This window comes from Arabidopsis thaliana, chromosome 3 (assembly GCF_000001735.4).
Source record: "Arabidopsis thaliana chromosome 3, partial sequence".
Classification (NCBI taxonomy): domain Eukaryota; kingdom Viridiplantae; phylum Streptophyta; class Magnoliopsida; order Brassicales; family Brassicaceae; genus Arabidopsis; species Arabidopsis thaliana.
The window spans coordinates 6,693,410-6,714,048 of NC_003074.8; the positions used below are offsets into that span (position 1 = coordinate 6,693,410).

The 20,639-nt window shown below is 36.4% G+C and overlaps 7 protein-coding genes and 1 pseudogene across 14 annotated transcripts; 6 read left to right on the plus strand and 2 right to left on the minus strand.

Annotated features, from left to right (window-relative positions):
- Positions 1-704: 704 nt before the first annotated feature.
- AT3G19310 (PLC-like phosphodiesterases superfamily protein) lies at positions 705-2,948 on the plus strand. Its single transcript, NM_112818.4, has 8 exons — positions 705-934; positions 1,073-1,195; positions 1,289-1,426; positions 1,548-1,646; positions 1,731-2,034; positions 2,123-2,346; positions 2,422-2,508; positions 2,602-2,948. The coding sequence occupies exons 1-8, from the start codon at positions 851-853 to the stop codon at positions 2,782-2,784; spliced, it is 1,242 nt and encodes a 413-aa protein (NP_188562.1). The 5' UTR covers positions 705-850; the 3' UTR covers positions 2,785-2,948.
- Positions 2,892-4,775, minus strand: AT3G19320 (Leucine-rich repeat (LRR) family protein). The gene is made up of 2 exons (NM_112819.2): positions 3,751-4,775; positions 2,892-3,553 (listed from the first exon to the last, which is right to left on the minus strand). The coding sequence occupies exons 1-2, from the start codon at positions 4,662-4,664 to the stop codon at positions 2,986-2,988; spliced, it is 1,482 nt and encodes a 493-aa protein (NP_188563.1). The 5' UTR covers positions 4,665-4,775; the 3' UTR covers positions 2,892-2,985.
- Positions 4,776-5,104: 329 nt separating this feature from the next.
- On the plus strand, positions 5,105-5,745 carry AT3G19323 (annotated as a pseudogene). Its single transcript has 3 exons — positions 5,105-5,113; positions 5,338-5,649; positions 5,725-5,745.
- A 112-nt stretch (positions 5,746-5,857) lies between these two features.
- AT3G19330 (transmembrane protein, putative (DUF677)) lies at positions 5,858-7,891 on the plus strand (the record flags this gene model as incomplete). Of its 4 annotated transcripts, none has more annotated exons than NM_202610.2 (5): positions 5,906-6,092; positions 6,214-6,813; positions 6,910-7,264; positions 7,348-7,413; positions 7,676-7,878. In NM_202610.2, exons 1-4 carry the CDS (start codon positions 6,014-6,016, stop codon positions 7,361-7,363), a joined length of 1,050 nt encoding a protein of 349 aa, NP_974339.1. In that variant the 5' UTR covers positions 5,906-6,013. The 4 variants fall into 4 exon arrangements, with proteins under 4 accessions (NP_188564.2, NP_974339.1, NP_974340.1 ...); NM_202611.1 differs by having other exon boundaries at positions 5,914-6,092; positions 7,364-7,413; positions 7,676-7,846; NM_112820.3 differs by having other exon boundaries at positions 5,858-6,092; positions 6,214-7,264; positions 7,345-7,413; positions 7,676-7,891.
- Positions 7,864-10,903, minus strand: AT3G19340 (aminopeptidase (DUF3754)). Its single transcript, NM_112821.5, has 14 exons — positions 10,563-10,903; positions 10,337-10,431; positions 10,134-10,247; positions 9,936-10,040; positions 9,782-9,853; positions 9,552-9,664; positions 9,315-9,449; positions 9,142-9,210; positions 8,969-9,056; positions 8,803-8,874; positions 8,618-8,718; positions 8,413-8,530; positions 8,285-8,344; positions 7,864-8,199 (listed from the first exon to the last, which is right to left on the minus strand). The coding sequence occupies exons 1-14, from the start codon at positions 10,660-10,662 to the stop codon at positions 7,978-7,980; spliced, it is 1,464 nt and encodes a 487-aa protein (NP_188565.1). The 5' UTR covers positions 10,663-10,903; the 3' UTR covers positions 7,864-7,977.
- A 1,161-nt stretch (positions 10,904-12,064) lies between these two features.
- On the plus strand, positions 12,065-12,718 carry MPC (maternally expressed pab C-terminal). Its single transcript, NM_112822.3, has 2 exons — positions 12,065-12,215; positions 12,308-12,718. The coding sequence occupies exons 1-2, from the start codon at positions 12,117-12,119 to the stop codon at positions 12,518-12,520; spliced, it is 312 nt and encodes a 103-aa protein (NP_188566.1). The 5' UTR covers positions 12,065-12,116; the 3' UTR covers positions 12,521-12,718.
- A 1,005-nt stretch (positions 12,719-13,723) lies between these two features.
- Positions 13,724-15,782, plus strand: AT3G19360 (Zinc finger (CCCH-type) family protein). 2 transcript variants are annotated; one of them, NM_112823.4, is made up of 3 exons: positions 13,724-13,887; positions 14,133-15,026; positions 15,187-15,782. In NM_112823.4, exons 2-3 carry the CDS (start codon positions 14,135-14,137, stop codon positions 15,453-15,455), a joined length of 1,161 nt encoding a protein of 386 aa, NP_566631.1. In that variant the 5' UTR covers positions 13,724-13,887; positions 14,133-14,134; the 3' UTR covers positions 15,456-15,782. The 2 variants fall into 2 exon arrangements, with proteins under 2 accessions (NP_566631.1, NP_001327691.1); NM_001338393.1 differs by having other exon boundaries at positions 13,742-15,026; positions 15,187-15,766.
- Positions 15,783-16,939: 1,157 nt separating this feature from the next.
- Positions 16,940-20,269, plus strand: AT3G19370 (filament-like protein (DUF869)). Of its 3 annotated transcripts, none has more exons than NM_001125189.2 (6): positions 16,940-17,357; positions 17,438-17,490; positions 17,618-17,723; positions 17,899-19,538; positions 19,624-19,660; positions 19,735-20,269. In NM_001125189.2, the coding sequence occupies exons 3-6, from the start codon at positions 17,637-17,639 to the stop codon at positions 20,083-20,085; spliced, it is 2,115 nt and encodes a 704-aa protein (NP_001118661.1). In that variant the 5' UTR covers positions 16,940-17,357; positions 17,438-17,490; positions 17,618-17,636; the 3' UTR covers positions 20,086-20,269. The 3 variants fall into 3 exon arrangements, with proteins under 3 accessions (NP_001118661.1, NP_188568.1, NP_001118660.1); NM_001125188.1 differs by having other exon boundaries at positions 17,311-17,357; positions 17,449-17,490; positions 19,735-20,241; NM_112824.5 differs by having other exon boundaries at positions 16,940-17,490.
- Positions 20,270-20,639: the final 370 nt, after the last annotated feature.

A 20,639-nucleotide genomic window follows, 5' to 3' on the forward strand; every position in this document is an offset into this window, starting at 1 on the left:
CGTTGTAATAGTTTTAAGCACCCCCATACAAATAAAATTACTAATTTTCGTTCAATAAAACTTTTCATGTATAAACATAATCATTGCAGTGGTCGGTTTTTAAGTTTCTTTTTTTTTCTCTATCTTATCTCTTCACATGATTTGGTTCCACAAAGAATATTAACAACTCTTAGAAACAATAAGCCGCTATATGTTTTCATCATAAAACACCTGTAAAATGTTAACATACGGCGGACACCTAAATGTCAAACTAGATGATAGTATGGAAGGAATATTAAAACTTCTCCAAATACTTTATCATATGGTTTTTCTCTCATGTGTGAGGTTAGTTTTATGATTGATTTGGACCGGCACAAAACGTATTTAATTTTCATAAGACTAAAGTACTTTATAATTTTAGCTGGCATGCTAATTAACTTGATAGCATTTGATTACTTGATAATGATGACAGTCTCATGCAAGTTCTTCATTTTTTGGTTAAGTTTATTCTTTAAAATGGAATCAAAGAACCATTTCATGTAGGATGGCATGTTAACTTGTTAAGTATAATAATAAGAACAAACCATAAAGGAAAACGAGAAGCCAATAAAGAACTCTCTTCTATAGCTATTAATATCATCATTGTATCCTAGATACTCGCGATTCCTCATGTTATTTTTTGTTTGAAAAGATAAATTTAGATTTAAGTTTTTATTTACCGTTTTTTGTTGGTTGGTCAAAACAACTTGTAAATCACCCGTTCCAAGTCTTTTGGAGTTTTACCAAGTAGTTGCTTCTTCCCAAAGTCAAAATCTTTGGGTTTTTATTCTTTTAAACTTCTTTATGGGATTTTGGTGCAAGAAAGAAGAAAATGTTTCAGAGATTCACCTTCTTTCTAACAGCTCTTCTCATTCCATGTATTCTAATTATCCTTAGCCCTTCATATGCCCTCAAGGTAACTTAATCTGAACAAATCTTTCTCAACATCATCAAGAATTGATCATAAATGAGTCTAACCTAAAAAAACCTAATGGATCGTCGGTTTCAAGAAAATTTACAAAACAAAAGTGTTGATCTTTGTGTTGATTGGTAGGAAGGAGAAACATGCATCGTGAGCAAGAATTGTGATCGGGGATTACACTGTGAATCGTGTCTCGCCAGCGATAGTTTCCGACCTAGATGCTCCCGAATGCAACCCATTAACCCGACCACCAAGGTTTCTTGTTTATGTTCTTTTCATTTAGTCATTAATATTCTTAATATTTGTTGAATCTACTGATCATTATCTTTTCATGTTTTGTGTCAAAAGGTAAAAGGGTTGCCTTACAACAAGTACTCATGGTTAACAACCCACAATTCATTTGCTCGAATGGGTGCAAAATCAGGCACTGGCTCTATGATTCTTGCACCTTCCAACCAACAAGATTCAATCACAAGCCAACTCCTTGTAAATATTCTTCTTCATCATAATAAACCCATTTCAAAAGTTTTATTCTTTTGATAAACCCATTCCAAATGTTCCATTCTTTGATTTGATTCTTATGTTTACATTTTTTGGGTTATTACAGAATGGTGTTAGAGGGTTTATGCTTGACTTGTACGACTTCCAAAACGATATATGGCTTTGCCATTCTTACGGTGGAAATTGTTTCAATTACACCGCATTCGTAAGTTCTATATAGATTCTTATAACTTGATCGGTCCAGTGTCGAAAATAGTTCTAATTAATTTGTTTTTTGGTTTGTATGTAGCAACCCGCGGTTAACATTTTAAAGGAGTTTCAAGTGTTTCTAGACAAGAACAAGGATGTTGTTGTAACGCTTATCCTCGAGGACTATGTGAAATCTCCTAATGGTTTAACCAGAGTGTTTGATGCATCCGGATTACGAAACTTCATGTTTCCGGTATCAAGAATGCCTAAAAACGGAGAAGATTGGCCTACTCTTGATGATATGATATGTCAGAACCAACGATTGCTTGTTTTCACGTCTAATCCTCAAAAAGAAGCGTCGGAGGGAATTGCGTTTATGTGGAGATACATGATAGAGAATCAATGTGAGTTCGTCTCCAAATATACTAATACATCATATTATGATAAGTTATTATAAATATGAAATATTGATATAATGTTATGATTTTGTAGATGGAGATGGAGGGATGAAGGCTGGAGTGTGTACCAATAGACCGGAATCAGTTGCAATGGGAGATAGATCAAGATCACTTATTCTAGTCAATTATTTTCCGGATACTGCAGATGTGATCGGATCTTGTAAGCAGAACTCTGCTCCTCTTCTTGACACCGTCAAAAACTGTCAAGAAGCCTCGGGAAAACGTTGGCCTAACTTCATTGCAGTCGATTTCTACAAGGTACGTTTTGGTGAGATTTGGATCCGGTTAATGTTAACATTTGTGTAATGTTCATGTATGTGTGTGGTGGTTTAGAGAAGCGATGGTGGAGGAGCTCCAAAAGCAGTGGATGTTGCAAACGGTCATGCAGTTTGCGGCTGCGAAGATATAGCCGCTTGTAAAGTTAGTATTATATGATTATGTAGTACTCACTATGTGAGTTATGCTATTATATGTAATGAAAAATTGTTATTTAACGTTTTTGACTTTGTGCAGGAGAACATGCCATATGGGACGTGTGAGAAGCAAGAAGAGAAGAAACCGGAATCAAACCTAATGATGATAGCAAAACTTACCGCGGAAGCGACTAAAGGCTATGGCCACCCATCTACCAAACCGACCCTACTTGGGCTTTCTGTGTTTGTTGTAACCTTTGTCTCACTTCTCTCAACTTTTTGACTCAAATGATTTACTTTATACAAATGACAAAACTCTAATCTAACCATGTTCCGGTTCGCAAAGAACCAACGAAAACAAAATCTATTTTACTTGTATAGTAGTCACCTAAAATACACATACAAAAAGAAAATGCATTTATTCAATAAGGGGTACTTACAAATATCAACCATGTATATCATTTTAAAAACAACTTTGTTTTAGCTAGAGATTCCGAATCCGGTCTGGGTTAAGAGCATTGTAAGATACCGGTGGCGAAGCCTGACCGTCTGATCCTTCTTGATCCGGTTTAATCCGGTGGGGATCTTTGCCACAAGGGAGATAAAAGAAAGACTTAAAGTTAGGACAACTCTGTTTCCGCAAGAAAAACTTGGCGCATTCCCATGGTGTTCTTTGATTCGTAAGATCTAGAATACAATTCATACCCACATCAAGAATCTTCCTCTTGATGAGTGTTCGACATTTTGGACCGACCTGTGTGAAGTAATTGTACGAGAGAGAAAGGTTCTTGAGGGCTGAGAGCTCGCAGACAATCTCCGGTATAGTACCGTAGAAATTGTTTCTAGCCAAATTCAGCTGCTCCATCTTCTTTAGGCATCCGAAAGAGTACGGAATCGGACCGGTTAACTGGTTTAACTCAACATCGAAAACCGTAGCTCGGTTAAGGTTCCCAATTTGGTACGGTAAGCAACCAGTTAACTTGTTATTCAAGAAAAGGACTTCTTGTAGGGACTTGATGTCACCAATGCTTCCCGGAATAGGACCTGTGAATCTGCATCACATCACATGTAATTCCCCCCAAAAAAATAACTTTAGAACCTTAAAAATACAAGATACAATTCACAAATATCTCGTGACATCATAATACCAAACTTGAAATAAAAACAGAGTAAATAACTCTGTAATTTGAAACAGAGTAAATAATTCCCTGATAACAAAACGAGAATGAAAGTGTGGAGCTTTTGAGACCTGTTATTAGCGAATGTGAGGTAAAGAGCGGTGATCGATCCAAGATTTTCAGGGAGTCTCTGAACAAGATTGTTGTTGTTGATGAACAATACGTCGAGGTCTAGATTGAAAACCTGAGGAGGGACAGAACCGGAGAAAGAATTGAATCTGAGATCGAGAAACGTGAGGTTCGTTGCTTTTAACACAGAGCTTGGGAACTCTCCAGAGAGCTTATTGTTGCTGAGATCAAGCTCGAAAAGGTACTTCAATTTGCTGAAGTTTGGAACAGAGCCCACAAAATTGTTACTGTTTGCGTGAAAGATGGTGACTTCTTCTAACTTGTTGAGGAAGTTATCTAGCCGGAGTTTCTTGCCACCCAAGTTAAAATTGTTGAACTGAATGCTGGCAAGTGCGAGGTCGTTTGTTCCCGGTAACTTGGCGCACTCGAGTCCTATGTATTTGTCCTGAGCGCAAATGTCGGTGCCTACCCATGTTTTAAGTATGCTCTTTGGATCATCTTCGATTAGCGTCTGGAAATTCTTGATGACTGGATAAACTTTCTTTATTAATGGGCTTGAGAAATGTAGCGGCGGTGGCGGTGGAGGAGGAAGTGGCCGTGGTGGCGGTGGTGATGGTGTTATATAATGATGATAAGGAGGGGGAGGATAGTGTTCAGGCTCCGGAGATGGGGATGGAGGAGGGAGTGACTGTGGTGGCGGCGGGGGTGGTGGCGTTTGAGGAGGAGGAGGCAGCGGAAGATAGTCTTCTGGCTCCGGAGATGGCGCAGGAGAATTGTAATTGGTGCTATCACTGCCACCGCCGATGATGATTTCGAGAGATTTTCTGTAGGTGTTGTGGTTGTTTCCGGTGGCTAGAATTGAAAGAAAGTGAACAGACAGAATCAAGAAAATGGAAGGATAATAATTTGGGGCCATTGCTGATAGATTGATGAGAGCCTTGAGGATTGGCTTAGGCAGAGCTACATATAGAGAAAGTGACTGAAAATGATGAGAAGTCAATGCACATGTCTTCTTGTGGGCTGGTTTTAGGTTACAACTTACAATGCAATTAGCTAAATTTACATTTGAATTATTGGTAAGAAAAAATATTAATTAAGATCTTCATATTATAATGCCAAAGGGTGGTTGGATACATGTGTAGCTATAGCTTCGTTGGTGTATGATTTTTTTCCGTCAACGGCTTCCACGAAAAATCTTGGTAATAGAAAAAGAGTAACATAAATTCTTTAGTGTGTGATTAGCAAAAAATAATAACCAATTAGTATTTGCAACAAACTATTTTCTAATAGAATCTGATCAAGGACTCTACCATAGATTTTGGTGCTTTGGATCCATTCTTAGAGTCAAAGGAGCGAATGCCTCTGGTGAGTCAAAGGGCATTGGCTTTGTACAGTACAACACTGAAGAATCAGCTCACAAAGCCATAGAACATATGAAACGAATGTTTCTTAACGATAGGAAAGTATATACGTTGGACCTTTTCTTCAGAGAGATTTCCAAGCGAAAAGGAGATTTAATTTCACGGATATTTATGTCAAGAATCTCTCCAAGTCCTTGACTGATAAAGATCTGAACACAATTTTTCAAGAGTTTGGACCAACGAAAAGTTGGTGTGATCATTAGGGATGGTTTTGGATTTGTCAATTTTAAGAATCCAGAGGATGCAGAGAAAGCTGTTGATGCTTTAAACGGAAAGAAGTTTGAGGACAAGGAGTGGATTCTTACAAAATCGAAAAAGAAGTATCAGAGTGAATCTGAAGTGAAGCGAGGTTTGAAACAGGCTATCAAAAACAGATCACAGGGTTCGAGTAACTTGTGTGTTAAGAAATTGGATACACGAGTAACAGATGAGAGCCTCAAAGACATTTTTTCTTCCTATGGAACTATAACATCATGCAAGGTTTGAAACTCTATACACAGAAAAATTTGAGGTCGTTGTTGGATTCAAGATTTTTACATTTTTGAATGTAAACAGGTCACTCATGAGCGACAATAGTGGAGTAAGTCAAAGATCAGGCTTTGTTTCATTTTTGAAGCCAGAGGGCGGACGCTTTTAAAGTTGTCAGTGATACCCTATGGGTTTCTCAAAAAAAAAAAAAAGTATTTTAATAAGAGAGTATAAAAGACTAAACTAAAAAGTAAAAAGAAAAAGAATTAAGACATTGAATTGAGTAGCAAGTTAGAACTAAATTAAGCCCCAAAACTGATCAGCTGTTATGTATGATTCAGTAGCTTTCCATTGATGAATCAAGTTCATCTTCTAGATGCGGAACTGTCTTTCCTTCAACCCAGCCTCTCCGGAGGCCTCTCTCGGCGACGACCCTCTTCCCCATCCGTCCTTAGGTATGCATTTTTTGACACTCCGATACTGCCCACCACGTGTTTGTTAAAATGCCTTAGTGAGGTGTCCACCACGTGTTTGTTGAAATGTCTAACTGAGTTCATCTTTGGCTCTGTTGTACAGAGAGTGGTGTGGCCTCCACTTCCAGAAACGACGCTTCTATTTCGTCTCCCACGTTTAACCTCAGCCGCGAGTTGGCTCACGCTTTTCAAACCCCTTCATACCACGACGTACGTTCACGGGTTCACGTGGTTGTTGACCTTACACAAATTCATCATCGGCTCATCCAACCAGACATTGAGCTGCTTCTTTCTCAAGTGCTCCAACCAAATAAAGAATGTGTTCAAGAAGCTATTAGACACGTCAAGCAAACTACACTTACTAATCTCGTTTCTACTTACTTCCAACACAGCGAAGACGCTACCCGCCTTTGCTTAAATCTTTACCAAAACGTACACAGTGCTCGCCACCACCTCTACACGCCCCTTTTAGACCTCTTCAACATCTTTCCCGGTGATTCACTCCCCGCCATTGACGAGTCCCTATGTGACCTGGCATTCGACGTTTTTCTTAAGCTCGACACGTTTGAAAACCCTTTCTCATCTCCTGAATCTTACAGCTTTCGAGACACCCAATTATGCTTCTCCCAGCTGAAGCATAATCTGGACAGACGTCTTCGCAAGTCTAGGTCACGGGTCCGCCTCATCCACCATGCCACAGCTGGTTCTTCCTTATGTCTTGTTGCTGCTGTTGTTGCGGTTGCTGCTTCTGCAGTTGTTATTGCCTCTCATGCACTTCCCATCCTTCTTGTTGTTGCAGGTCCCTTGTGCAGTCCTTACCTCCCTCACAGTTTCAAGAGAAAGGAGTTAACTAACATTTGTCAGCTCAATGCTGCTTCCAAGGGTACTTTTGTGCTCAACAAAGATCTTGATACCATTGACCGTCTTGTCTCCCGTTTGCACACTGGAATTGAATACGACAAGTTTTTAATTCGACTTGGATTAGAGAGGGGGAGGGACGTGCATTCAATTCAAGAGATTCTGAAACTGCTTCGCAAGAGCCACCTCCCCCTCACCCATCAACTCAAGGATCTTGAGGATCATATTTGCCTTTGGTTCACTAACGTTAACAAAGCTAGATCGTTGCTCCTAACAGAGATTCATCTTCCTCGACCGTAAGCTCCTCAAACCTTTTTGTATCAGTTTTTCCCAAGGCTTGCTAGTTGGTTCATTACCTAACTTTTATGCCGGGCAGCAGCCATGTTATTCTGTAGATAGAACAAATTACTGCCATCTCGAGTAAAAAACCAATCAAGATTACAAGGTTAGTGGTTATTGCAAAATCATTAAATCATATGAATCTGTATAATTGGACACATCGGTGTTTCTTGTTTGCTTGTTGACCTGATGTTGCTAGAGTCCAACTACATAAGCCTTTGTTTCAATCTGATGAAGTTAATGCTTATTGTCTTAATTGGACGGTAGGTCTTGTGTGTTCTCTGTTAGACCGTGAGCTTGGTTGCAGTTTTTTGGTTATTTGGGATATTTGACCTCATTTGTCTATCCATTTTTTTGGCTCTTAACAGTATCCTGAGCTTATGAGAGAGGACTACAGGACCGAGGTGAAAATACATGGACGTTGAGCTCTGTAGATGGGAATAGAAACTTTTTTATGGTCATCCTTAAAAATTGGGCATGGACTTGCCTGCCTTAAGCAGTAGTAGTTCGATATTGGATGTTGTATTGGTTCATATCATCATATCGGACAATTCTGTTGGTGAATGAATTTGTTGCACTTGTATTTAGTAACAACCCACACAGTAACTTAAAGTTGTATTGAAATCAAATTAACGAAGAAAACAAATGCTGAAAATAAGAGAAGGTGAATTCAAGAAGGTGTGACGCCCTGTTTGGCCTTGAGGACAAGCTCCTCCGTGGTAGTCCCTATAATCTCGTTGGCTCGCTTCAGCCCCATGCAGTAGTACCTTCCAATAGTGTCCCGAGCAACTATCCCCAACTTCTCTAGCTTCTGGACTGCATCTTCTACATCAAAGTTACACCTCGCACCAAACTCTTCCTTTATCAGTTCCTCGCACCTCAAATCCAGATCCTATTTACCACACATTCAAACCAACTCAAGTTAGCACTCATTGATGATGATACACCATATAAAGAGTAAATTTAGGTGTATGTACCTCCAAGGTAGCTTTCCCCTGCTCCATTAGTATGTAGAAGCAAATCATTACCTCTTTTACCTGTGCATTACAATCCAAGTAAGCTTTTTGTTTCTATTGTATTACAATGTATTCATGCGGGAACTTACTTCTTGCTGAATCACATCATCACACAAATGTAGTAGCGTTCCCCTCCCGCTGTCTAGTTGTTTATCATACATTGACTGAGTTATCAAGTTCTGATACGTAGCCATGTTCTGCTGGAACCTGAAGGAATACAATTTTCGAATAAGAAGCTGTTCGCTTAACAAAGAAGAATGAAAACAAGGAAAGGCAAAAAGAAAAGCACTTAACGTGAAGTATGTTTTCGCACAATAACCAAGCACTGTGGAGAGAATGGCAATAATTACCCATGGATCTGATTTAGGCATCTCAACCGAAGTAAGCACCGCTACCTGTACAAAAAGTCATATGATAACCAAGAAAGACATGTAAACATGAACTGCAACAAAAGAAAAGAATCTGCCAAGAAGACCAACCAGACCAACTACTGCAGATATTAGAAATTTGACCCAATCCATTGGAGTCAGTCCAGGGTTTCTTTTCTCAGGCTGCACAAGACATTAATGTTATTGCAGCTAGTTTGCAATTTTCGCTACAAAATCCAGCGATGCAAAAGGAAAGAAGACAAGAACAGAAACTTACAAGCACAATCTCCATGTCAGCCATAGGAATGTTTTTGAAATGCTTAACGTAGATTCCTCGTTCTAGATTTGTTTTAGAGCTAGCTCGTCTGCAACATCATAAACCACAAGCTTGAACCACAAGTTCACAAAGTTACAAACAAATAGCTGAAACAAGACATACATATACCTTACCTATAAACAACAATCATTCTATCGAATGTAGGCTCCTGTATTGTGAGCTTGCTCAAAAAACTCTTAAAGCTGAATCCATCAACACAAATGCCATTATCATCATATATATGTACAGAATGGCAAAAGTTTGGGTTGAAAGCAAATCATAACATGCGAGGGATACTGATGATAACCTCAGCTTTGAATTCTCAAGGCGAATACGCTCCACATACAATTCATCATTATCTGTGTCAGGGTTTGGCTCATCATCTTTTTTGGGATCTTTCTTGTTAAGACTGCTTGACCTTTTGGCGCGTAATTTCTCTAACCTGTGATCTAAATGTGTTAAGACCCAACATGTAATCAAATGCCTAACTTTTTTTACTTGTATTGAACTTTAAGAAAGACTAGACTGGGAAACGTGTTCTAACCTGGTGATTCTCATGAGAAAGGACCAAAAACGTGAAATGATCACATCCAATTTCTCCATGAAAAAATAATCTGTGGTTTTATCCAATCCAATACCACGTCTGAAGATGACATACTATATAAGAAAAAGGGTAAATACTATATCAACACATGTCGCTACATGACCATCAAGAAAGTCTTTAGGAAACTATAATCTTGAAATGCTCATCTACAGACAAACTAAAAACTGTACCTTATCAGAAAAATCTGGAATATTTTCATGTGGATGCTCCTCAAAATACCTCTTGAGCAGCTTCTTGTCAAGCTTCATCCACCAAAAGCAAGAAAACTATTTTATAAGAATCCCGGCAACACACAAGCATTAGTGAAAGTTTGTTTAAACAAACCTTAGACTCATCAACTTTGATGGGAAGATTGAGAAGATACTGCCCAGAGTGTGCAACTTCCATCTCTTCATTACTTGTTATTTTAAAGTTGCTCTTCTCCATAACCTTTATAAGCGGGGGGAAAAAGAGGCACATTTCAAGAACAATGACATAGATAAATATAAGGGAGGAGATAATATCCTAATCAAAGAGAGTAACCTGAAACAAGTAAGCTAGGAAATTTTGTTCAAGGACATCAATCTCTTGAGAAGTTAAGTTCTGCTGCTGGATTTTCTGAGCACCGTGTACAGGATCAAACAGAGAGTATAGTTGCTGGAAATTCAAAAGCGCATGATAAATGAGAAAGCAAAGCAAAACAAGTTTGTAAAAGAGAGATTTTAAAAAGGAAAGAGGTTAGAGACCATGAGATCTTCAAATTGAAGAAGATACCAAGCTCGAACAGTGTACTCAATTCTCTTACATAGCTTAAGGAACTCTTGTCTATCATTGCTATGTTCTGCAAAAACACAATTTATCCGACCAAATTTGTAACCAAACAGAGAAAGGGCCAACGATTGTGAAAAAAGCAAAATTTGGGATTTGGGTTCAAAACCCGAGAACAGGGAAGAAGAAATTGGAGAAACTGACCAATGAGATTAGCCAAGGTCATGATGAGTTTAGGTTTGAGGATAGGGATGACCGATTCGGGCTCAAGACGAATCACTTCCTTATTGTGTTGTTCCGCCATTTCAAAAGGATCGAATTTTTGGGAAATCAGAAACAAAGGAGGAAGAAGAAAGAAGAAGAAGAAGAAGAAGAAGCGTAACGGACCCTGAGGAGGAACAAAACTGAAGCGTTCCAATGAGTTAATGTCGTTGAACTCGACCAACGAATCATCAGCCCAATGCTTTTTTCTATTTCTTGCTTCTTCTCCTTTTTTTTATTATAAATAATAATAATAATCAAATAATGTGATTTTTATTCTTTATGTTATGTCTTAAGTCTAATCTTCTGGTTGATCCTCCAATCATTGTATAACATAAGCTTCCTATATCATAATACATCAGCCTCTGTTTCTCTTAAAAAAAAATCATGTAGAGAGTACTTAAACAAATTCCTTGCCGACATTCAAAAGAAGAATAATTTCAGACCAATACCAATGTTGTGACTTGTAGTAATGTTAAAAGACCAACAAGGTAGGTAGGTCCTCTCACTTATTCAATCTCCCACAATATTATTATCTCTCTCATATAGCCAAAACCCAAACAGTGCTTCTGTCTCTCGTGTGTTTCCTATTTCGTTTATATGGGCTATATAAATTAGGCCCATGACATTATATGGGCTTTCACATCCAACTAAATGGATTATGGATTCATAGCGCGTGTGTTCACTGTCTCCTTTTAAACGCGTGGTTAGATCAAAGTCTCTCAGATTTCTTACCTTCTCTTTTAAAAATGCAAAAGATTTCTTACCTTTTCTTTTTTTGTGCAAAAGATTTCTTACCTTACAAAATTAAAATAGATACAGAGAATGTTGACTTGGTGAGGATGGAGGACACGTGTCAGTTTTTGATTGAGTAAGCTATTACTCTCCTAGATTTCTTTCTATTCCAATGTATAAATTTGTAACAAACATTGGATTTTGTCAAAAGTACCACATTTTCGATTTTTGTATATTGTAAATTGTGAAATTTTCAATATTTTTATTTTAAAAATCTAATTTTAAAATTCATGCACATTAGTTTGTCCCAAAAAAATAAAAAATAAAAGCTCATGCATTATAAGCCAATCACACTACCTTGTAATGTTAATTCTAAGAGTTAGATAATTTTGTTATTTGTAGATATACAAAACAAATGATTAAAAATACATTTAGTAAATTTTGCATTGTTCAACATACGTGCTAACATATAGCCATTGTTTTTCGACAAATCTAAAACCAAAATTTTATACTATTTACATAGAAAAAAAAAATAGGCATACGGTGTTATATCATTTTTGTTTTAGCTATATTATAGCGCGTGGTTCACACACATGATCTAAAGAGCGTGTTGAATCCCCAATTATTAAAAAGAAAGAATATTGGCATTTACCTAGATATTTTGTTTTGGTTTTGTTATATATAGCACATGAAATCTTATTCATCAAAACACTAAATTTTGTTTCTTCTCTCAAATATATCGTCGTCTTCATTGCTTAAGTCATGAATCGTTTATGCTTTTTTAACAAAGTTGTAAAAGTTGCCCGTGGTGATTCACCTCCTTTTGATCTTGCTTCTTTACCTCCCAAAGAACAACGAGATGTAAAATTGATTTTGCTTACTTTAAGATTGCAGCTACTTACAAATATAGTTTATGTTATCTTTATATGACCTAAATTTCTCTTTTTTTGTAGTTGATTGGTGAAACTTTGTTCTTTATGGTGGAAGAACTTGAGCCACAGTTTGCACCAAAAATCACAGGAATGATTCTTGAATTGGACCAAGACAAGGTCCTTCATCTGCTGGTAACACCTAAAGCCTTCAAAGAAATGGTCAAAGAGGCAATGGAGGTCCTAGCGCACTCCTTTCTGCAACAGATGAAAATTGCTAGGGGAAAAAGATGTTAGCAAGTTCCTACCTTCCATGCTCCCCGCTAAACTTTGAAATGTTTGTTTGGTTTTTGTTCATTAATATGAGCAACAAAATGTGGCTTTAAGTTGAGTTTTAAATCTTTGTTTTCATTTAAAAAAAAAAAAATCATATGTTAGTGTATCCAAATGTTTTAAGACAATAATAAAAATAAAATAAGTTCTGCTTCGTCCAAATAATTACTAGAGTGGTTATAACTGATGTTTTAGTTAAGTTGAATTTTTAATTTGTAAACAATGTATCCCTTAGTAATATCTAAACTTCTTTCTTTCATATTTAATCTTACTTATATTAAAATATATATATATATATTTATATTCTATTAAATAAGAAAAAAATATATATACATATATATAATAGTAATAATTTATGTTGATTTCAACTATATCGATAATGTAAAGCATGACTAAACACTAAATAAATGATATTTTTAGTAGCCCGTAAGATATTTTTATTATCATGTATTCAAAAAGTTTTAATCCAAACATATTTATTTAAATATTTAGATTTATTTTACTTTGTATGATGTAAGTAGATAATGTTTAGTTTTTATTTTACTTTGTATGATGTAAGTAGATAATATTTAGTTTTTACCAACCAATCTTTTTAGTTGCTAGTTTTTTACCAACCATATATACCCTCTATCCTTTTTGTATTTATATCTTTTAGGATAAAAGGCTAATAATAGTTTGATTTACTTTGTTAACATATCTATCATATACATCAAGTGTTGCTTCAAAACATAAAACCAAGACATGGAATTTTATAATTTATACTAGTATTCTCGTTGTATCATAACTTATATTTAAATTTGTGTTTGTTGTAAACAATCGAAAAGCATATAGAATTCGTATATATTTTATAATAATAAAGAAAAGGAAAAAACAAAATCGAGACAAATGAATAATAATCATGAAAAAATGTTTTTCATATGTTCTTATATATTTTCAATTTGATAAATACCGAATAAATGTTTCAAAGTAATTTGACTTTTTAAGTCAAATAAAATCTCTAAATTATAACAGTGAATCACAATAGACCAAATCAATCATAGCAAATAGATATGATTTATGAAAAAATGAGAACCTAAGTTTTAATGTTATACGATATAATTAGATAATTTAAAATATATGCATAATATACATATACTATTATTTTTATTTAATGTGTTGAAGGATACAAAATTATTAAAACCATAGCGATTACGTAATTTATTCACTATTCATCAGTTTCTTAATCCAAAAGAAAAAAAAGAAGAAGATAAAGAGGTATTTATATATCAGATGTTCAAAAACCCTAAATCGCGTTTCTTCTCTCAAATCTGCCGCCGCCATCATTGATCCAGGTATTGCTCTAACCTTGACTCTTCACGTCATTCGCATATTACTCTCCTCCTCGCTGATCCATTCGAATTCTGCACTCAAATCGTGTTTTTGTACATCATAGTTTCAAGCATTATGATTCTCTCTAGCCAATGACTTTTCTTGCGATTGAATCCTTTTGCAGTCTCGTTATCAAAAGTTGAAGAATTTAGTTTAGTTTGGTTGTGTAGATAAGATTTGTAATCGCAAAATTCGATCTTTGTTACAGTTATGGATTCGAGTTACTCTGATTCTCGTCCCATGTTCGTGCAATCACCTTATGGTGGTTGGAATCAAACACAGATGATTGATTCAATGGCTAATCCAATGAACAATGAACAAGGAGACTTGCATTCACTATCTGAATCACAATCACAATCTCAACCGTCTCAGCAATTACAGCCTGCATTGAAAAGGCCTAGACTTGTTGATGATAACTTGTTTAATCCTGCTTCGTCGTTTCCTCAGCCTTCGAGTAGCAATCCTTGGATGGTTCCATCTTTGAACCCTCCTCCTGTGAACAAAGGGACTGCTAATATATTCTATAAGACTAGAATGTGTGCTAAATTCAGGGCAGGGACTTGTAGGAATGGTGAACTCTGTAATTTTGCTCATGGGATTGAGGATTTGAGGCAGCCTCCGTCGAATTGGCAGGAAATTGTTGGACCTCCTCCTGCTGGTCAAGACAGGGAGAGGGAGAGAGAGAGGGAAAGGGAGAGGGAAAGACCGTCTTTGGCGCCTGTTGTGAATAATAATTGGGAAGATGATCAGAAGATAATCTTGAGGATGAAGCTTTGTAGGAAGTTTTGTTTTGGGGAAGAGTGTCCTTATGGGGACAGGTGCAATTTTATTCATGAGGATCTGTCAAAGTTTCGTGAGGACTCGGGGAAGTTGAGAGAGAGCTCGGTTATAAGTGTTGGTGCTACTGCTGCTGATCAACCATCTGATACTGCTTCTAATCTTATTGAAGTAAATAGACAAGGAAGCATCCCGGTACCTGCACCTATGAACAATGGTGGTGTTGTCAAGACTGTGTACTGGAAGACGAGGTTGTGCATGAAGTTTGACATCACGGGTCAATGTCCTTTTGGCGATAAGTGTCACTTTGCTCATGGCCAAGCAGGTATGTTATATGTTGAACATGTATCTTTGCTAATGCGACCTTATATTATAGTATCCTAGTATAGATTTGCAAGTTCTGTGTATACAGGCTATCTCTGAATTCTCTTCTTTTGACCGACATTTGTTTGATCTTGATTTGGTTGTTGATTACGAAATTGCAGAGTTGCATAACTCTGTTGGAAGGGTAGAAGGAGAAGCTATGAACGCGGTAGCGTCTGTGAATAAACAAGCAGTGGTACCTGCGAATGAAGCATTTGCAATGAAACCGATTACACAAGTAACAGCAGATTCCTCTGGTCTGAATGAAGAAGGGCGGCGAAAGAAGTGTTTGCTCAAGTGGAGCGACTCCAAGAAGATTAACCGAATATATGGAGACTGGATCGATGATTTACCGGTGGGTCAAAAGTCGACAAAGCCAGTAGAGAGTTGAGTTTTCTAGCCTGGTTTCATTTGTCTCGTCCTTTTGATGATCAAAACTGATAAAGCTTTGGTCGAAAATTTTGAAGAGTAGAAACACTCTTTATTTTGTTCATTAGCAATTCTTTGATTCGCTATAGCTTAGAATATTGCTTTTGTTATAATCTTTGATTACACAAAAAAAGTGGCTTGGCTCACTAATAGCATCTTATTCTTAATTTGTTTCCTTTGGCTTCTAATGTTCATCATTATATGGATAGGTTTCGTATTTCGTTTGCCTTTTAATGTTCTAACGAATCGGAAGAGATATAGAAGGAATTGGGCGTATCCTAAATTTGGCCTCTAGTGTTTGTTGTTGGTTGACAAAATAAAAATGTTTGTTGTTGACTTTTGTTTTCAGATTAAGGTTTAATTATCTACATCAAAGTGCATTAAGGTTAATCGGATGTTAAAAATAAACCACTTTACCGATTTATCAATTTTCTTATATGATAAACCAAAACCGGTACGGTTTGCTACCGTTAGATTTTGGATGCTCAAATTAAATCGGTTGGATGGTGCTAGTTTTTAGAATAACGATCATACATTCTCTTTTCTAATCTGTTGATATATTATATACATACGAATGCTTATTGTTAGGTACTTAGGTTCATCGCATGCAAACAAAATCATGGAATTGTACCATCAATTTTTAAAAATATATATGTCTAAACTACGAATAATGCAGAATAAATCCATTTAACAAAGGGACCATAATGATTCTTTAGTGCCAAGCGATCTTTTTGGTTTGTTTCCCTACAAAAGAATTAATAAAGATTTCATACTAACGGCTTAAAGTGATTAATCATATTGCTATGGCTATGGCAATACTTATTTGATAATTTCGTCGTAGCTTTATTCTTTTTATAGAAATCACACAAAATATATGGGCCCTCAAATTAATAGTGTTCGTAACGTCTCCTTTACTATTCCCCACTTCTCCATTTCTATGAACTTTTCTTTTTGCTACTATTGTTTTTGTATTCTTTTCAACATGACATGATGAGTTATTAAAGAGCTGTTGTAGGTAGAGAGTCGTAGTAAAAAACTAAAACTGTCGGTGGAGGCTGGAGAGCACTTGGGAATCCTATGGCCCTCCCAAAAACATATAAAAGATAAGAAAAGTAGTGAAATATAGTAATAATTATTGTCTTTGTTAGTGATTTAGTGGATTGTCTAACCATGATTAGTTTATATATTTGTTTTCTCACAAATAATGAAAGTAGGTAGTATCAATATCTAGACCTAATATTTTCCATATATTTAGGTCAACTCTTTCATATCTGGTTGATCAGTAATCATACAACGTTGGAATTGTTTGTTTTGTTTCTATTATAAACTAAAACATTGGTAAAAATAGATTTTCATTTGTGGAATTTTCGTCAAGTCATAATTCACTTGTTTGAAAACAATGAGAAATGATACGAAAGCAAAAAGGAAACCAAGAAAAGAAGAGATGGCAAAAGTAAATTAACAAAGAAAGAAGCTACAAGCAAATGTCATTGTCATTAGGTAGCACTAAATGTCTTGTGGACATCATTAAACTCCTTAATTACTTTGCAAATATTAGTCTAATTGTTTTTCTCCCTGTCATTCACGGGCAGATATTAGTCTAAACCATCCAAAATTGATGGTTAAGTGTTTAAATTGTAATTATCAATGGGGAGAAATTGTTTTCATGATGGATGATGGTAAAAATTATGAAAGCAAAGAGTTAAAGCAGTTTCTTCATAAAAACTTTGTATATTAATTTTAGAGTACAGAACACATTGTTAACACCTCTAGTTACTTTAATGTTTTATTTAAGAGTTGAAACGTAAACAATTAATATCAGTGTCACATAGTCACTTGATGCCTCTCTCTACCTTATTTACTTGTAAAGATTCATCTCTCTTCTTTAATTTTCCTCTTCTTGTTCTCTTTTGTTGGTTTTGTTAAATACTTCTTTTGTTGCAGAGATTACTCAGAGTCTCAGATACTTGTTCAACCTTAAAACTATATACGACTATGTAAGATTCTTGCATCCCTTCTCTCCTTCATTGAACGTTTTTGTATATTGTTCTTTGATTATTCATACTCAAATATAAAGTTTGATGTTTGAAATTATGCTCTATCTCCTTTGTAAATGTGTTGCAGAAGACATCTTACAGAGTCAATGGAAACAAACCAGTGGCGGTCGAGGAAAAAGATAGAATCAGCTGCAGAAACACTCCAAGTTTCTTCTAGAAGAGGCAGAGGACAGGTAAAGAAAATTTTGCAGAAATTGTCAAAGTTTGCTTTAATTGTTCCATGTTTTCTTGAGCAAGACTTGATCATTCATTATCATCTTCTGTTGTGTCTATGTATTGCTTGTGAACTTCTATGGCTTAGTAAATGTCTTTTAAATGATGATTTGTTACTTTGGTATTGGTCTTTAGGCACGTATGGTTCCTCCTGTAAGTGGAGTTAGATCCGAGAGAGCTCGAAAAAGTCTAAGTGAGAAGCTAGAGACTGTAGCTTTAAACTCTCCTAAGAAAGATGCTCGTGTGAGTCTTTATGGCGAGAAAAGTGTAGTAGATGAGATTTTCCTAGAAGATGAAGAAATGGGTCATGAAACTGGTTTGAAGAATGGAGAGTCGTCGCCTTTTTGTGGTGTATCGGACAAGCTTCTGCAGCGAATCGAGCTTCTTGGGAGAGACCATGAGGCAACGAGACTTGATAACAACAAGTTCAGGTCAATCGAATCTATGAAAAAGAGACAAGAAGAATCGGCATGTGATGATCTAGTTGATATGAAGACAAAGATTCAAACGTTAGCTGCGGAGAACACTCAGCTTAAGAAGTCTCTTGTGGCGAAAGAAGAGCTTGCGGTAAGTCTTCAAGAGCGTAAATTTCAGGTGGAATCAGAATTCGAAGCGTTAATGACTAGATTAGATTCAACGGAGAAAGAAAACGCATTCTTGAGATATGAGTATACTGTTCTTGAGAAAGATCTTCAGGTAAAAACAGAGGAAACAGAGCATACTCGCAGGTCTATGGAGCTAACGCATAAGCAGCAACTTAGGAATGTGAACAAGATTGTTGAGCTTGAAGCTGAATGCCAAAGGTTAAGACTTCTCTTTCGAAAGAAGTTTCCAGAGAAGTCTATATCTATGAGGAATGAAGGTGAAGAAAAGAAGATGGAGATGAGAAGACGAAACGCTAATAAGAGCGATATGATGATGAGAGATGAAGTTCAGAGCAGGAAGCTGAAGTATGATCTTTTGATGGAGCAGATTGGGAATGTTAGGGCAGAGAACAAGAATCTAATGGACATAATTATGAAGAAAAACATTGAGATCAAAGATCTTAGCCGCGGGCAGAAACCGTTAGAGGCTTCGAGTTTCGATATTCAAAGCGAAAGTAGTGTGATGAGCCCCTGTGGTTCCAAGGAGATGAAGTTACTGATGGATGATTTTAATGAGATGGAGAAGTTAGCCATTGTGTGTACTGAGAAAGATCCAAGAGTGGATGATGAGAAGGAAGGATCTTTTGATTGGATTCAAGTTGTTTTGAGCGCTATAACGAAGCAAGAGAGGATATCGAAACGCGGTGTTAAAGAACTCTTACAAGACATTAAGATTGCTTTAGGATGTATGGATGAAAATGATAATGTAGAAAGAAAGAAAGGTGAAGAAGATCCTCTCTGCATCACATGGAAATCTAATAACGAATCGGGTCCAATGACTAAGGATGAGATCAAGAGACATTTGGGTTTGACGAAATCAGATAAGGTGGAGAAGATTGAATCTGATGAAAAGCAAGAACTGAGAAAGAAGCTTGAGGAATCAGTGGAGAAGATCAGAAACTTAGAAGCAGAGATGAAAACATTGAGAGAGAATAAGGAAAAGGTAGAGGCAGAGATGGAAACGGAGAAATCGATGAAGGAAGATCTTGATACAAAGCTGAACATAACAAGAGCTAACCTCAACGAGACACAGAAGAAGTTGTCTTCTCTTGAAGTAGAATTTGATTACAGAAAGAGCTGTTGTGAAGAACTCGAAGGGACTTGCATCGAGCTTCAGCTTCAGCTAGAAAGGTAACTGAAACAATAATCACATCTAAAGCTTTCCACATTTCTTCTATTTAAAGAAATTTCATCACTTATCTATGCGTTTTTGCAGTGTTGAAACAAAGAAACCGACGCAGAGAAACAAAAACGTAAGTATTACAAACCAAAATATAAAATTTGAGTCATGTGTGTTTGTTGATGATGATGGAGTTTTTGTTTGCAGGGGTGGGATATAGCAACAGCTTCTGTGAAGTTATCAGAGTGTCAAGAAACGATTACCAGTTTACGGAAGCAACTAAGAGCGTTATCTACAACAGAAACAAGCAGCACCATTAAATTTCTACACAAAAGATCTTCTCTCCGGGAAAATATAGCAGAGGATGATACTAACAGAGTTGCTCAAGATGATGATGGTAACCGTTACAACGCTTTGATCGTGTACGAACCAGTGAAGGCGAGAGGTGAGAAGATGGAGATGGTACCGAGAAAGAAGCAAGGATTAGGGTTCTTGAAAAAACTGTTGTTCAGGAGGAAAAGAGTGAGCAGCAAGAAATGTCTTGCCTTGACTATGTGATGAAGAAAACTAAACTAAAAAGGCTTGTGTGTGTGTAATGAGTGAACAGTGAAAACTGCTTTTGGGTATGTTTGATGTGTCTACTCTATGAGATGTGATGAGTTTAGACTCTTATTTGATCTAATAAACTAAAATAAAAGGAATGTGTTCAATCCACGTTAACCCGGAATGTGAAAAAACCAAACTGAGTTTTTTAAGTTGTTAAAATAATCTTCTTTGATAATCTAACTTATATCAAAACCTGAAAAAAAAATCAAGATTTGCTTTTTCTTCTAGGATCTATAGCTAAAGAAAATTTGAATCAACATTGTGAATGAAAAGTGCAGTTCATATAAGATTGGACTTTATTTTGATTACTTTTATGTTCTTTTTAGTAGTCTACACCTTCATAGTTCATATACACACACTATCATATTTGAGTCCATACTAACTACTTTATTGTGTTGCAGATATTCAGCCATGGCCCAAGTCTAGGCCCAGTTTGTTTATTGTTCATTTGTTTGACCATGTAGCCGATCAATGATTTCTTGCAAGTTGCAACCATTTAAAGTACT

What these genes read in the sequence shown, in the direction of transcription:
- AT3G19310 (NM_112818.4), top strand. Translation starts at nt 851, where the DNA reads ATGTTTCAGAGATTCACCTTCTTTCTAACAGCTCTTCTCATTCCATGT. An exon ending in GCCCTTCATATGCCCTCAAG is followed by an intron (nt 935 to 1,072) that starts GTAACTTAATCT and finishes GTTGATTGGTAG; the next exon opens with GAAGGAGAAACATGCATCGT. An exon ending in TTGCAGTCGATTTCTACAAG is followed by an intron (nt 2,347 to 2,421) that starts GTACGTTTTGGT and finishes GTGGTGGTTTAG; the next exon opens with AGAAGCGATGGTGGAGGAGC.
- AT3G19320 (NM_112819.2), bottom strand. Translation starts at nt 4,664, where the DNA reads ATGGCCCCAAATTATTATCCTTCCATTTTCTTGATTCTGTCTGTTCAC. An exon ending in CTCACATTCGCTAATAACAG is followed by an intron (nt 3,554 to 3,750) that starts GTCTCAAAAGCT and finishes GATGTGATGCAG; the next exon opens with ATTCACAGGTCCTATTCCGG.
- AT3G19340 (NM_112821.5), bottom strand. Translation starts at nt 10,662, where the DNA reads ATGGCGGAACAACACAATAAGGAAGTGATTCGTCTTGAGCCCGAATCG. An exon ending in CTTGAGAATTCAAAGCTGAG is followed by an intron (nt 9,211 to 9,314) that starts GTTATCATCAGT and finishes TGATGGATTCAG; the next exon opens with CTTTAAGAGTTTTTTGAGCA. An exon ending in ATGATGTGATTCAGCAAGAA is followed by an intron (nt 8,345 to 8,412) that starts GTAAGTTCCCGC and finishes TGTAATGCACAG; the next exon opens with GTAAAAGAGGTAATGATTTG.
- MPC (NM_112822.3), top strand. Translation starts at nt 12,117, where the DNA reads ATGAATCGTTTATGCTTTTTTAACAAAGTTGTAAAAGTTGCCCGTGGT. An exon ending in CTCCCAAAGAACAACGAGAT is followed by an intron (nt 12,216 to 12,307) that starts GTAAAATTGATT and finishes CTTTTTTTGTAG; the next exon opens with TTGATTGGTGAAACTTTGTT.
- AT3G19360 (NM_112823.4), top strand. Translation starts at nt 14,135, where the DNA reads ATGGATTCGAGTTACTCTGATTCTCGTCCCATGTTCGTGCAATCACCT. An exon ending in CTTTGCTCATGGCCAAGCAG is followed by an intron (nt 15,027 to 15,186) that starts GTATGTTATATG and finishes ACGAAATTGCAG; the next exon opens with AGTTGCATAACTCTGTTGGA.
- AT3G19370 (NM_112824.5), top strand. Translation starts at nt 17,637, where the DNA reads ATGGAAACAAACCAGTGGCGGTCGAGGAAAAAGATAGAATCAGCTGCA. An exon ending in CTAGAAGAGGCAGAGGACAG is followed by an intron (nt 17,724 to 17,898) that starts GTAAAGAAAATT and finishes ATTGGTCTTTAG; the next exon opens with GCACGTATGGTTCCTCCTGT. An exon ending in CGACGCAGAGAAACAAAAAC is followed by an intron (nt 19,661 to 19,734) that starts GTAAGTATTACA and finishes TTTTGTTTGCAG; the next exon opens with GGGTGGGATATAGCAACAGC.